Source organism: Oratosquilla oratoria, chromosome 11 (genome assembly GCF_046742065.1).
Source record: "Oratosquilla oratoria isolate Oo_2021 chromosome 11, ASM4674206v1, whole genome shotgun sequence".
Classification (NCBI taxonomy): Eukaryota; Metazoa; Arthropoda; class Malacostraca; order Stomatopoda; family Squillidae; genus Oratosquilla; species Oratosquilla oratoria.
In genome coordinates this window covers 56377309-56392308 of record NC_134787.1, presented here as the reverse complement: position 1 = coordinate 56392308, position 15000 = coordinate 56377309, and the positions used below count along the sequence as shown (strand labels likewise).

The window sequence follows — 15000 nt, the reverse complement described above, 5'->3', positions numbered from 1 at the left end:
CTGAGTTCAAAGAAGCTCTAACTCTTGCGTGTTGGTCGTACTGACACTCCGTGGGATGCTTCTGGTGATCATTTGTCCCGTTTTCTTCTATTCTTTTGCTGCGTGCCTTGTTGTTGTCTTTGATAATTTGATGTTACCTACTCTATTGTTCGTACATTTGTTGGTGGCTATGTACAGAGCTTCTGTGATTTTTCTTTGCCTTTTGTTGAGATTATTATGTGGAATACTCGCTTGATCCCATTTAGATAGATATCCTTCTTCGTCTATGTGGTTCACGAGTGCGTTGGTGTTGCGGTGGTATTGGACATCGGCTTTGTGTTCTTTTAATCTTGTGATTAATCCCCTGTATGTTTCTCTTATATATACACTGTCGCACCCTAAACATGGAATTTTATAAACTAAACCAAAGCAAGAACAATACAGTGTACATAGAAGTCCCCACCTCAGACTTGGCCTGCTCACTCAGTAAAGAACTGCGACATACGAACATCCACATCTCTTATGACGCAAGCAAAAAAATTAGTGAGCATATCTTACCAAAGAGAGAAAATAACAATACCGAAAGTTTAGTTGATAAAATTCCATGTTCAGAGTGTGACTGCATATATAGGAGAAACATACAGGGGATTAATCACAAGATTAAAAGAACACAAAGCCGATGTCCAATACCACCGCAACACCAACGCACTCGTGAACCACATAGACGAAGAAGGACATCTACCTAAATGGGATCAAGCGAGTATTCTACATAATAATCTCAGCAAAAGGCAAAGAAAAATCGTAGAAGCTCTGTACATAGCTACCAATAAATGTACGAACAATAGAGTAGGTGACATCAAATTATCGGAGACAACAGCACGGCACGCAGCAAAAGAATGGAAGAAAACGGGACAAATGATCACCAGAAGCATCCCACGGAGTGTCAGTACGACCAACACGCAAGAGTTAGAGCCTCCTTGAACTCAGACCTATTTACCTAATGACCTATCCTAGTTCATTATCAACACATTTTCTGTATTTAGTGCCAGTATTTTCTGTTTTGTAATATTCTTTCTGAAGAGGCACCATAGTGCGAAACTAGTTAAAGAATAAACTCTTGTTCTATTTGTGTCTTTTCCCCTCTGCCTCTCTCACAACCTGTCAAGATGTCCTCATATATATATATATATATATATATATATATATGTAAGAGAAGATTTGGAATCTGGGATCCATATTGGAAAACAGTAAACACCAGATTCAATTGAAGGGTTTATTTGCCCGACGTTTCGATTCCCGTCCAGGAATCGTCTTCAGGGGGTATAACGGTTACAAGAATGTGAACTCCTTATGAATCGCTGAAATGGTAAACCTGGGAAAGGTTCACCCTTTCAGTCAATTGTACAACGCATACATTACAATAATAAAATAAAATAACATAAAAAAAAAATACATTATAATACCAATTAGAATAAAATAAAAATAAAAGTTACAATTTTGAACATAAAACAAACGAAGAAAAAAGTGACCACAGGTGACACATAGTGAACAACAACAGGACAAAGAGTAAATAGAAGTGGACCAAATGTCCGCACTGAAGAATCAGGAACAAACGACTAAATTAAAAACAAAAATACACTACAAAATACAAATAAACTACATGGCTGTGAACAAAAACAAAAGTAGCAAAAAGAAATGTTAATGAGGCATTGAATGTCAATGAAGGACCAAATAATAATAATATAGAGCAAGGCATAAATAAAAAACAAAATGATAATATAAGACATGATATTGAAACTCAAAATGTGTCAAAAAGAAATAATCAGGAGTTTCTTAAAACTATGTACTTTAATGCTCGTAGTATTAGGAACAAATTTCAAGAAATACAGGCGTATGTCAAAAGCGAAAATCTCGATATGATAGGAATAACTGAGACATGGTTGAATGGTACAGAGTTCGAAGCTGAATTTAATATTGCGGGATTTAAACACTTTCATCAGGATAGAAACCACAAGAAAGGTGGGGGTGTTCTATTGTACGTTAAAAACAATGTTCATGCTTGTGTTTTAGAGAAAGTGAAACAGGATGCATATGACAGTTTGTGGGTTGAGTTAACCCAAACAAATGGACAAAAAATGAATATAGGTGTAATATATAGGCCAAAGACATTATCATTAGCAGACGACAAACTGTTATTTCAAGAACTGTCTAGTTTCTGCAACCGGGATTTATTGATAATGGGTGATTTCAATTTTACTGACATTGATTGGATGACCCTTGAACATGGCCATATAGGTAGTCGCTTGATTGATTTTCTTGGTGACAATTACTTAATTCAGCATGTAAAAGAGCCCACAAGATATGGAAACTTACTCGATTTATTGATCACTAGCCGCGAAAGCATGGCAACTGATGTAGAAGTCGGTGAATCTGTTGCAAATAGCGATCACAATTTAGTCAGATTCAAACTCCTAAACAATTTTAGAATAGATACTTGTGCTTCTAAAATACCCGATTTCAGTAAAGCTCAGTTCATAGAACTACGTCAGGAGCTTCAGCTTACAGATTGGGAGGAAAAATTAAACGAAAGGCCTGTAGATCAGATGTGGGAAATATTTCAAAATACGCTCACTAAGATGATTCAAACTTACATTCCTTTTAAGGACAGACGTCCCCCAAATCAGGCTCGCCCAAAGTGGCTCGACAAAGAAACTGAAAAAAGTATTGCTAAAAAGAGACAGGCTTATAAGAAATATAAGTGCTCGGGTGCATCAAATGACTATGAAAGTTATGTATCAATACAGAGAGATTTAAAAAAGACAATAATAAAAATAAAACGACAATACGAAATGAACATCGCTGAGAAATCCAAAGAGAATCCCAAAGAATTCTATAGTTACATTAGAGATAAAAAGGTTGTTAGGAATCACATTGGTCCACTATTATCTGCTGACGGTCAACTTGAATATTCAAATGAAGGAATGTGTAATCTCTTAAACAATTATTTTAGCTCGGTATTCGTAAACGAAACACCTCAAAGTGAATTCCAAACTGAAACCTGTGAAAAGTCTGGGGTAAACTTACTCACTACGGTAAATATAACAAAAGAAACAATTAAAAGGTGTATAGACAAACTCAAAGTTAATAAAACACCAGGGCCTGACGGTTGGCATCCAAGAATCTTAAAGGAAATGAAAAATGAGATTGTTGTTCCATTAGAAATTATTTTCAAGAAATCCATCATATCCGGAGATGTCCCAAGAGAATGGAAGCTAGCTAACGTTACTCCCATATTCAAAAAAGGTGACAAAAAGAAACCAAATAACTATAGGCCTATTAGTTTGACTTCGATCGTAGGAAAAATAATGGAAACTATCATCAGAGATGCTATCGAATATCATTTAGAAAGTAACCGTTTGATAAATGATAGCCAACATGGTTTCAGACGGAAACGTTCTTGCGTGACTAACTTACTCGAATTCTACAACACAGTTGTCTCGAATTATGACAAAAGAAACAATATAGATTTAATATATCTAGACTTTGCAAAAGCTTTTGATACCGTCCCACACGAAAGACTACTTACTAAATTAGCTTTGCATGGAATAAGTGGTAGCCTATTAGGTTGGACTAGTAATTGGTTGAAAGGTCGAAAACAGAGAGTTGTTTTAAATGGAAAAACTTCTGGATGGAAAAGTGTTGCAAGTGGAGTTCCTCAGGGTTCCGTTCTTGGGCCACTTCTATTCATAGTATATATAAATGATATAGACCATGGACTAAAATCTACTGTTTCCAAATTTGCTGATGATACAAAACTGTGCGGAGTGGCAAATGATCACTCAAACCAATTAGATATTCAAGAAGATTTAGATCAATTACAGCAATGGTCTGAAAAGTGGCTAATGAAATTTAACACAAGTAAATGCAAGGTAATGCACATAGGTAAAAATAACAGTAAGTACGATTACAAGTTATTTGGAAATTCGTTAACAAAAGTGGATAGTGAAAAAGATCTCGGCGTAATTATCAGTAACGACCTCAAATCATCCAAGCAGTGTATTTCAGCCTCTGAGAAAGCAAATAAGATTCTGGGATTGATTGCGCGATCTTTTGATTTCAAAAGTCCATCACTCATTAACAAGCTATATAAATCGTTAGTTCGTCCACATTTGGAATATGCTGTTTCCGTATGGTCACCGAATCTCATTAAAGACATTGACAGACTGGAAAAAGTACAACGGCGAGCCACAAAACTGATTCCAAATATCAAAAATAAATCATACAAAAATCGACTTAAGCACATGAATCTGTTTTCCCTAAAAAAGCGTAGACTCAGAGGTGACTTGATACAGGTCTTTAAGATTTTAAAGGGAATTGACAACATCAAAAGTGACCAAATTTTCACATTGAATGAGAATCAGACAAGAAACAATGGTCTCAAACTGTCCGGAAATAGATTCAATTTGGAAGTAGGTAGAAACAACTTTGCCAACCGTGTAGTTAATGAATGGAATAAACTTCCTGCACAGGTAGTGCAATGTAGTTCAGTTCGAAGCTTTAAGAATCATTTAGATAAATACCTAAGTAAGATGCTGTAATTATTATAATTTATGTTATATTATTTGTTTTTGTTTTGTTATAATTTGTCTGTCTGATTTTCATTTATTATTAGTTATATGTCAATTTATTATCATTTACTATTTACCTGTTTGTTTGTTATTCAACTATACCAATGCATTTATTTATGTATTTTAATTGTTATTTACATTGTTATAGTTTTAATTTATTATTAATATGATTTTTTTTTTTTTTTTTTTTTTTTTTTTTTTTTTTGCATCCGACCTAGATATGGATCAAAAGGTCTCCTGTCGGCATGCTTTGCCTTTGTAATCCTTTGTAATCCTTTGACTCTAGCGTGACACTAACGTGACTACTTCAGAACATACAACAAGGACCAAATGTCCGCAATGAAATGTCAAGGGGGGGGGGTAAACGGCTAAATTACAACCAAACAAATAAAACCAAACAGAATACAAAGAGTAAATGGCAGTGTAACAAAAAACAACAAAAACGAAACCCAAAAAGTAAAAACAGAACCTAATTCAAAGACGTAAAAGAAAGAAGGTGGACCAAATGTCCGCCGAAGGAGGAAGTGGTGGACAGGCGGAAAAAAAGGAGGCTCAATAACAAATGACTACATTACAAGCAGACAAAAAAGGAAAGAAGATGACCGTAGAAAAAAGGGAAGCAAACTACAGATGTAAAGTCATGGGAAGGGGGGAGAGAGTCGAAGAGGTGCATAGAGAGACCGCTTACGAGAAAGGAAGTCGGTCAAAAGCCAACTGGTGAACAAACGACAGGTCGAAAAGAAGCAACGGAGAAAAGAAAACAGAACAGAGGAATTAACCTGTGTTACTCCTCGTGCCTAGATAAATAGGGTTGAGGTCAATCCACCTGTTTATGCAGTTGCTCTTAGTTTATTTTATTTTATGTTATTTTATTTTATTATTGTAATGTATGCGTTGTACAATTGACTGAAAGGGTGAACCTTTCCCAGGTTTACCATTTCAGCGATTCATAAGGAGTTCACATTCTTGTAACCGTTGTACCCCCTGAAGACGATTCCTGGACGGGAATCGAAACGTCGGGCAAATAAACCCTTCAATTGAATCTGGTGTTTACTGTTTTCCAATATATACATATGTATATATGTATTGTAATTATCACTGAATGTCGCGCACTTACAGGTTATATCAATGATATTATTTCAGAAAAATTAAGACAATTCTTATATAAAAAAACCCGTTCTATATATGGAAAACGTCGAAAAAAATTATGAATCTACTTTACAATTTATCTGACATGTAATATTTATTGCACACAAACCTAGATACAAGAAGTCTACTTGTAGAAACCGCGCCTCACAAATGAAGCTCTCGTAATAGCGTACAATGCAAATAAGCAACTTTTCTGGGACAATCATACGTTTGTGATGCACGCCTGGCCGAAACCTTTTAGATGCCACCCTCCCTCCCACTGTGATTAATGGTTAATTACCAGCGGCTCCAAAAATAACACACACCCGGAATTCCCTTCCTCTACTGCGCTCCTCGCTTCCTCTTTGTTCGGCCTCTCGATCTTTCGTTCGGAATGATCTCCCTCACCCTATCCTTCTCCCTCCCTTACTCACTTACTCTCACTCTCACTCTCACTCTCACTCTCACTCTTACTCTTACTCTTACTCTTACTCTCACTCTCACTCTTACTCTCACTCTTGCTCTTACTCTCTCTCTCTCTCTCTCATTCTCTATCTCTCTCTCACTCTCATTTTCTGTCTCTCACTCTCTCTCTTTCTCACTCTCACTTTCTCTCCCTCCCTCTCTATCTTTCTCACTCGCACTCTCACTCTCTCCCCTCTTTCTCTCTCTCTCTCTCTTCTCTCTCTATTTGTCTGTCTTTCACTCGCTCCATTTTTCTCTCTCTTTTATGGTCTTAGATAATATAATTATGTTCTCTAAATGTGCGAATCTATAGAGTTTTGTTTATTTCTTGCATGTTTGTGTGGTTTTGTTTGCTTGTGTGTGTGTGTGTGTGTGTGTGTGTGTGTGTGTGTGTGTGTGTGTGTGTGCGCGTGCATGTGGGTATCCATGTGATGGGCTCACATGTTAATGAGTGAAAGTGTTTGAGTTTTATACTAATTCTGTTCGAATTAATCCTTCTGCACCTTTTTTATTACAGCCGTGTTCTTATGTCGCGTAATTTTATTGAAAAAAAAAACAAGTATATATGAATTCATTCATCTTGTATTTTTGAAGCATCCTTACTCTAAATGTGCTGTGTCATGCTGCATTGCTTCTGACCCAGGGCAGTGGGCGAGAAGCAGGGATGACGCGTCATCCAGGAGGAGCCAAGAAAAGAGGGAGGGAGGGAGAGGTGAATGGGAGTGGAGTATGTGGGAATGAAGTGGACGAGAGTGGATTTATGCCTTTTGACTTTGGCTACCTCCCTTGTAAGGAATAAAAAATCCTTGGTATATGTATGTACGTATTTTTTCATTATTTCAATCAAATTTTTTGTCGAGAAAAGTTTTATCTTAAATCTTACTCCTTGTCACTGTAGTTAGTTAACTCTTTTCTTGATCACCAAATGAGAAACCTGTCAAGAAGACACTCTTAGTCCAGTCATTTCCAGGTATTATAATATTCTGATTTCTCGTACTGCAAAAAAAAAAAAAAAAAAAAAAAAAAAAAAATGGTGACCGCTTAATTGTTGGATTTCAGTTGTTTGTTTCTTCTTCTAATATAAATCGATTTTGTATTAACCTACCCTTCAGGCTTCATTTATTTAGAGGAAGTCAAGTCCCTTGGATCAAATGATCATTACTGCCTAAGAACAACGAAACCTTCAAAGGAAAAATAAACTAATGTTTTGAAACAAACTCCTGGACTTCTACTGTCAAGCATTTTTTTTGTCGTCTTTTAAAAACCTACATACGGTTCTTTTGCCACACCATCTACACAATCCCCTTTGCACAGACTTACCTTGCTGTGTATCCACGAGGACAATCGACATTAACAGCTGCTTGGAAAAGAATCGCCCACACCATCCACAGCGTCCTGAAGAGGGAGAATTTATGGTCTCGTGGTGGATGCATCTGTGAACAAACCGTAAGAGACGACATAAGCTCTGGTGATCTGATGACGCCGGTAGAGTATTCTACAGGTTATGTAAGTTCGGATGTAGAGGACACTTTTGAGAAAGAATAAGAGAAGAAGGGGTTTGCCAACAAGGGAGACAAGGGGATGGAGGCGTGAAAAATGGAGTCAATTCGTAAAGAAAGAAGAGGTAGGTCATTAAAAGGTTCTGTAAATCATTGAGTAGGTAATTAAGACGTAGAGTAGGGTTAGTGAGAGCAAAATATGCCAACGGGTTGAATTGACTGATATTATATATATGTATATATATATATATATATATATATATATATATATATATATATATATATATATATATATTACAGTAATTCAAAAGGTACACGTGAAAATAATTTCCAGAAAAAAACACTGGGAAATAAGAAGCTTAGTCCAAACGTTTTCGTCTATTTAAGACATTATCGTATTCCTTGATAATGTCTTAAATAGACGAAAACGTTCGGACTAAGCTTCTTATTTCCCAGTGTTTTTTCTGCATATATATATATATATACAGTAAAAGCCCTTGTATCCGGCACCAATGGGGCCGAAGACGTACCGGATACGAGAAAATGCCGGATACGGGAAGGGATATTAAAAAAAATACATTTATTTACATTGTTCTTTTACTTATTAATAGATCTTAATTCGCTTTAATAATAAACACATCCACATGTCTATATATTGTAAATTCTATCAGTATAGAGTAAATTCAATCAATATACATCAGTTATAATCATCACAGCATTACCAGTTATCTAATTCATCATCTGATAATTTTACGACGGAGTTGTGAATGGCCGCGTTCAGTGTTGGTGGCTGAGAGGGTGCATTCACCTATACACTCGATTTTTCTATCACTAAACTTTTTGTACCAACTTTCATAAAATATATGATGTCTCAGCTTAGAATTTTTTCCTCTTTGTTTGTGCACTGTTCTGCAAATTTCACAAACACTGCTAGACCCTTCGCTGCATCCTTCCACGACACTTTCATCTCAGGGTCGTCTTCTTCACTATCTGCCTCTGTCGTTTTCGCGTGTTCATCGGGAAGTGATTGTAAAATTTCATCATCACTAAGTGAGAATGTTGCTGCTCGGTCACTGTCCATATCTACACACACTTGTATCGCTTCGTCACTAATGCAAAGTTTAGCGCGATAACCCATCTTTCAATTCTTTCATCACCGATTCTTTCTTGCCGATGGAAAACCCTCAAATTTTTTTATTCCCTTCCTGATCTTCAAACATTATTTGCGGATATGATTTTCTCTAACATCGCATTAGAGTTTGTTGTTTTTCATCCTCCCAAGCTAGCGATTCCATAAAAATAGCATCTTTAACATTAAGCCCACGTTGGAATTCGGAAATGCTACCGTCCTCAAAATAAACTAGTTTGCGCATAGAACTTTTCCGATAATTCTTTTATAAGTTTTGAATCACTCCTTGATCCATAGGCCGGATCACACTTGTTACGTTCGGCGGTAAATACACAATAAAAATGTTTCCATTGCTCAGTTCCTCAGCTTTATTGTTGTCGAGTAGGAGAATAAATTTGCTGTCCTCTAGAAGTCTTTTTTTTATTAATTTTCTTTCACTGATGGGACAAACACATGCTTGAGCCAGTTCATGAATGTTTCTGAGTCCATCCATGGGTTATTTTGTGGGCGAAAATCCACTGGCAAGTATATTAGATTTTTAAAACAACGTGGCTTCCGGTATTTTCTAACGACACACAATTTGACTTTATGGGTCCCTGCCATGTTCGTACACAGTAACACCGTCAGTCTATCCTTGCTTTGTTTGAATCTTTTGGTGGTTTCCTCTGCTTCACTGGCTAGTGTAGATGTCGGTAAACAGTGGCAGAACAGGCCGGTCTTGTCAACGTTGTAGATCTGTTCCGATTTCAGATCGTCCTCGGCAACCAATTTTGCAAACCTATATAAATGCACTATGCATCCGTGTATGCGAGAAATAAATTGAGATATGAGATGCGAATCTTTACCATGTAGGCACAGGTTAATTAACGTACCTGTCTATAAACTCCTCTGCAAAAGGTGAATCAGCAGATTTTGCTTCCCCAAACACATCAAGACGACGTATTCTATGGCGATTCTTGAATCTTTTAAGTAATCCATCTGAGAACTGGCACGATTCTCCAATTGGCATCTTTTCAGCAAAATCTTTGGCTTTTTCTTGCAGCGTTGGGCCTAATATAGCTACACCTTCAGACTTTTTAAGACAAAACCACTCGTACAACACTTTGTCCAGCATTTCCACACGTTTATGTTGTAGCGTGTGGCGATTTTCTCCAGCTTCAGGCGTGTCACTCAACTTCGCAAACTCTCTTAGTTTTTTGGATTGGGCCTTGATATCGTAAATGGTAAACGACCCAATGCCGTATTCTTCCTTTAGTATTTTTCTATTTTCGCCTTTCTTCAATCTTCTACATATATCCACCTTCTGCTTAAGTGAAAGCACCACACTTTCCTCTTCTCAACTTTGGGTATGATAAAATAGAGTTGGCTAACATGTGCACGGAGGTGGCTAACACGTGGCGGGAGAAGTGAATGGGACTGAGAAGCCCTGGTGGCGGCGAGAGCAACTACAACCACGCGCAGGGATTTTAAACACACGCGGGATTTTTTAAATTTTTTTATACGTCTATCTTTATCACAAATTTTCGATTTTCGTGAAAAATATGCCGGTTATTTGAAGTGCCGGATACAAGAAGGCCAGATACCAGGGCTTTTACTGTATATATATATATATATATATATATATATATATATATATATATATATATATATATATACATATATATATACATATATATATATATATATATATATATATATATATATGTGTGTGTGTGTGTGTGTGTGTGTGTGTGTGTGTATCTGTCTTTTTTTTTAGCAGTGTTGGAGGTAATCTATTAGTCAAAACCAATTCTTTCATTTTAGTCAGAAAATGATTAATTAGCCATTAATCATGAATAATGATACTGAGGAGCTGCCACGAAAAAAAAATAGAAAGCTTAATAGCATTTGCAATACAAAGAAAAGTAGCGACCTGGTAACCCAAGGAGTTGATAGCGTTTCTTGAACCCAAGGAAGGACCTTTCAAGTCGTCGACTCGCAGAATCTCAGAAGCTTAGACATGAAAGGAATTAATCAAGCGTTGCTGAAGAAAAGTGGCGTAGTCGGGTGTTAAGAAGGGAATAATTGAAAAGAGGCTGGAAGAAGATGAAAGAAAGGACCCAGTAAAGAAAGAGGGAAGGAGGGAGGAGGGGGAGAATGGGAGGTGGGATTAGGGGGAGAAGGGGAAGGAGAAGGGGGGGAGGGCTAAAGGGGGGTATAGGGAGAGTACTTTGGTAAAAAGAAGATGATTAGGGGTCTCGGAATGTGTGAAAAATGCAAAATCGAGAGCTGAAGAAGAAAGCAAGTTTCTTTGGGAAGGCAAGGCGAAAAAGAAAACGCATTGTCAAGATGCAAATCGAGAAGATAAGACGAAAAGTAGGGCGTACATAAAAGACTCTGATGAGTCGGCGTGGGGAGAGAGGAGAGGAGAACAAGGTCATGAGAAACGAATTTACCCTCTGAATACGGTAACGTACACGACAGGTTCCGTTGCAGGTTCTATTCAACGGAGAGAAAGATCCTCCAGTCTACAGGCGGCGTCCCCGTGTTGAAATGTTTATGAATCAAAATTGACGTCTTCATGCATGAATGTGTACAGAATAATCGTCGAAATTGATTAAGAGATCAGACGTATAAATAAGGACATAAGAAGAGGAAATGAATTAAAGATGATGAATTTTATCTGGAAAGAAACAAAAGGACAATGAGGAGTAAGGCAATGGATAGGAGAAGTACGACGAATTAGATAAGAAAATGAAATAAGAAATTGTTCGAAAAGACATAAAGAAAAGGCTTAGCAATATAACACGGTCGAAGGAGAAGCAAGCGGAGAATGACAACTTTTATTCGAGAAGAGAAAGACTCAAAAAAAAAAAAAAAAGCCTAAAAAGGAAAATGAAAAAAAATCAAAGCAAAGTCCGAAAGAGGAGGAGGAGGAGGAGGAGGAGGAGAGGGAGGAGGAGGAGGAGAAGAAGAAGAAGAAGAAGAAGAAGAAAAAGAAGAAGAAGAAAAAGAAGAAAAAGAAGAAAAAGAAGAAGAAGAAGAAGAAGAAGAAGAAGAAGAAGAAGAAGAAGAAGAAGAAGAAGAAGAAGAAGAAGAAGAAGAAGAAGAAGAAGAAGAAGAAGAAGAAGAAGAAGAAAAATACGAAAAAGACGAAGAAGAAGAAAAATGCGAAGAAGACGAAGAAGAAAAAGAAAAAGAAGAAGAAAAAGAAGAAGAAGGAAGAAGAAGAGGAAGAAGAAAAAACATTACCGTACGAGGAGGAAGATGAAAAAAAAAAGGAAAAACAGGGCGAAATAATAGAAGAGAAGAAGGAGGAGGAAACGAAAGAGGCTTGGGACAAAGGAAATGCAATGAAGTAAAAAGAGAGAGAAAGGAGAGGAACTTCCGAATTGGTGAATGGACCCACTAGAAGGGTTGAGGGGAGTCGTGGGGGGCGAAAATTTCGATAAAGAAATCAGTCAGAGATCGAAGAGATGCCAAAGACGCGAAGACAACTCGCCGCTCTCGCTGTGGCCTACTTTCTTGATCTTTAGTCTCTCAAGCGGACAGTCATTTTACTCGGTTAGTAGCTCATCTGGTTCTGTCACCGAACTCAATGGGATCGTAAGGTGTTTAGTCGGGTAATGTTTATGAGGTCATATGGCACGAGATGTTATTGAAACAGGGAGCCGATATTCTCACAAATACCATCTTTTATAGTTTGCCATAACAAAGCACTTGGGTATACATACATAAAAACATACATACATACATACGTACATACATACATACATACATACATACATACATACATACATACATACATACATACATACATACATACATACATACATACATACGTACATACATACATACATACATACATACATACATACATACATACATACATACATACATACAAACATACATATATATATATATATATATATATATATATATATATATATATGTGTGTGTGTGTGTGTGTGTGTGTGTGTGTGTGTGTGTGTGTGTGTGTGTGTGTGTGTGTGTGTGTGTGTGTGTGTGTGTGTGTGTGTGTGTGTGTGCGTGTGCGTTTTGTATAGATGCGGAAAAATTACAAGTGAAAACAATAAACTGTGGACCGAGCTTTTTCGTCTAATCTGATATCTCCATATAATAATAACTAAGAGAAACATGAGTACGTATACAAAGACTGGGAAGTGAGGAGAAGGAACCAGGGAAGGTTTGTCGAGAAATCTCTTCTTATGGCCTACAGATTAGGTTCACGTGTTGCTGATTTTTCAGCGACCACTCTCTTAATAATAAAATTGTCCAGATTGTACAGTCCTTGGCTTAAATTTAGGTTCTTGACAAATGTATCCTTGATCAGATTGGATCCTATTATATTTATGTTCACATGTGACTTATTTTTAATTTTTTCTTTTACTAAAAGAAAATACTCAAATAATCATAGCACCACTGGACATAGTCTCTTTTCAAATGTTCCTGAATGAGAAGCCATATAGGTTCTTCTCGATAATGTGTTCAATCATGGAACACTGCGCCCCCAAAAGGTATCTCGGCTAATATTAGAAAACATATTGCGAATGAGCACAAAGGAAGCCCCTTTTAGATGTCCATTCGGGGAAGTTGTATTATCGGATTGATGGTGTAATAATGGCCAGTTCCTAGGTGTCCTGATTGGCCAGGCATATATGTGTTATGTGGAAAACTCACATATATATGAGGTACATAGATGACATTTTTGTTGACATTAATGAAGAGGAACAACGTGATAATCCTGGAAGGAATTTGGAAGAAAATATTGCTTTGAAAGAAATGTCTGTAATATAATTCCTTTCTTAGATGCTTAGGTCGATGGATCAGAAGGTGTTTTCGCTACCAGCGTACACAGGAAATCGAATGACTATAGTAGATATCTAAATGGATTAAACAGATGTCCCACAATTTATAGTTGGTCTATATATCTCACTATGGAGTTGCAAAACCAATATATACCGCAATGGGAGGACGCCCTAACGATAAAGAAAATCATGGGAAAGAAAATTCGAAAAGAACTGGAGGCAGCACATACATACATAAAAGACGTCGCGAACAACAGGGAAGGGATTTATGTGTTGGCCAAGGACGGCAGCAGCGATGGCCGCAAAAGAAAGGGCAACAACCGGATCATACGCTGGGAGCTCCGAAGAAACGATGAGCGGAGTAGTGGCATCAGTGGACACAGGGGACGACGACAGATTAATGGGTTAGAAGATGCAATTTAATATCAGTAAAGGGATGGAATAAAAACTGTTCATATATTTACAACTGTTTAGATATGAAAAATGTGGCGAGTAGAGAAGAATTTAAAAGTTCAGTTATGGATAATAATGAATTAAAAAAAAGAAAAGAAAAAAAAGAAGAACCGTAGGTAAGAGATGGACAAGTTGAAGAAATAAGGAAAGGAAGAATACATGGTCACATTAAGAAGAGCAGTATTGCAAAATATCTACCGATGACAAATATATAGCATTTCTAATACCACATAAAAAGTGACTGAAGTACACAAAAATGATTCTCTCACCTGAAATATGATGTTTTATGACCGAAACTGACAAATGATTCCGGTCGAGAGATTTGCGACGAAAAGACAAAGTAACATATTCAAATGCTCGCGCGTTTTCGTAAATGATAATGAGGTAGAGATCCTTGGAGAAGTGGATTAGCATGGTTAGTCTCTCCTGTGATGAAAATAACATTTGTTGCCTTGAGTTTCAGCTGAAGCCGTACAACGGCCTGAAACGGTCTTTATGCCCTCCCACAAATCTCTCCTGGAAGAAACGTTGGACAGTTGTCTTTATCATATCAGAGTGAGGCTGTTTTAGTCTCATCTATTGATAGTAGGAGGAGGAAAGAGGTCGCCAGTTTTCAACGCTACATGTATAAAAAGACATAAGAAATGCAGTTAAAGTTGATAGACAGAGATCTTGGTCCCAGCCCGGGAACCGAATGTCAGTCTCTCAGGTCTGTACTATTTGATGGAGGTGAAGAGTTCCACATGTTTAGAAAATGTACAAATCTGCTGTCTATCTTACATCACCACTTCAAACAGGTATCCATCAATAGTCCTTCTATTATAAAATATGGTACAGTACACTTATATATAATTCATGAAATGTACACAAACATCTACCCACGCTAGAAGGCCGGGTCCTTACTTTGTTAT

General features: G+C 37.1%; 1 protein-coding gene across 5 annotated transcripts in view; it reads right to left on the bottom strand.

Moving 5' to 3' along the window:
- The window catches only part of LOC143029836 (glutamate receptor ionotropic, NMDA 2B-like), a 597917-nt gene that overhangs the window by 56775 nt on the left and 526142 nt on the right, over positions 1–15000 (bottom strand). For all 5 annotated transcript variants that reach the window (XM_076192921.1, XM_076192923.1, XM_076192922.1 and 2 more), the window contains exon 14: positions 7521–7633. In XM_076192921.1, coding sequence (XP_076049036.1) covers positions 7521–7633 — 113 coding nt within the window. The remainder of the gene's footprint in view (positions 1–7520; positions 7634–15000) is intronic.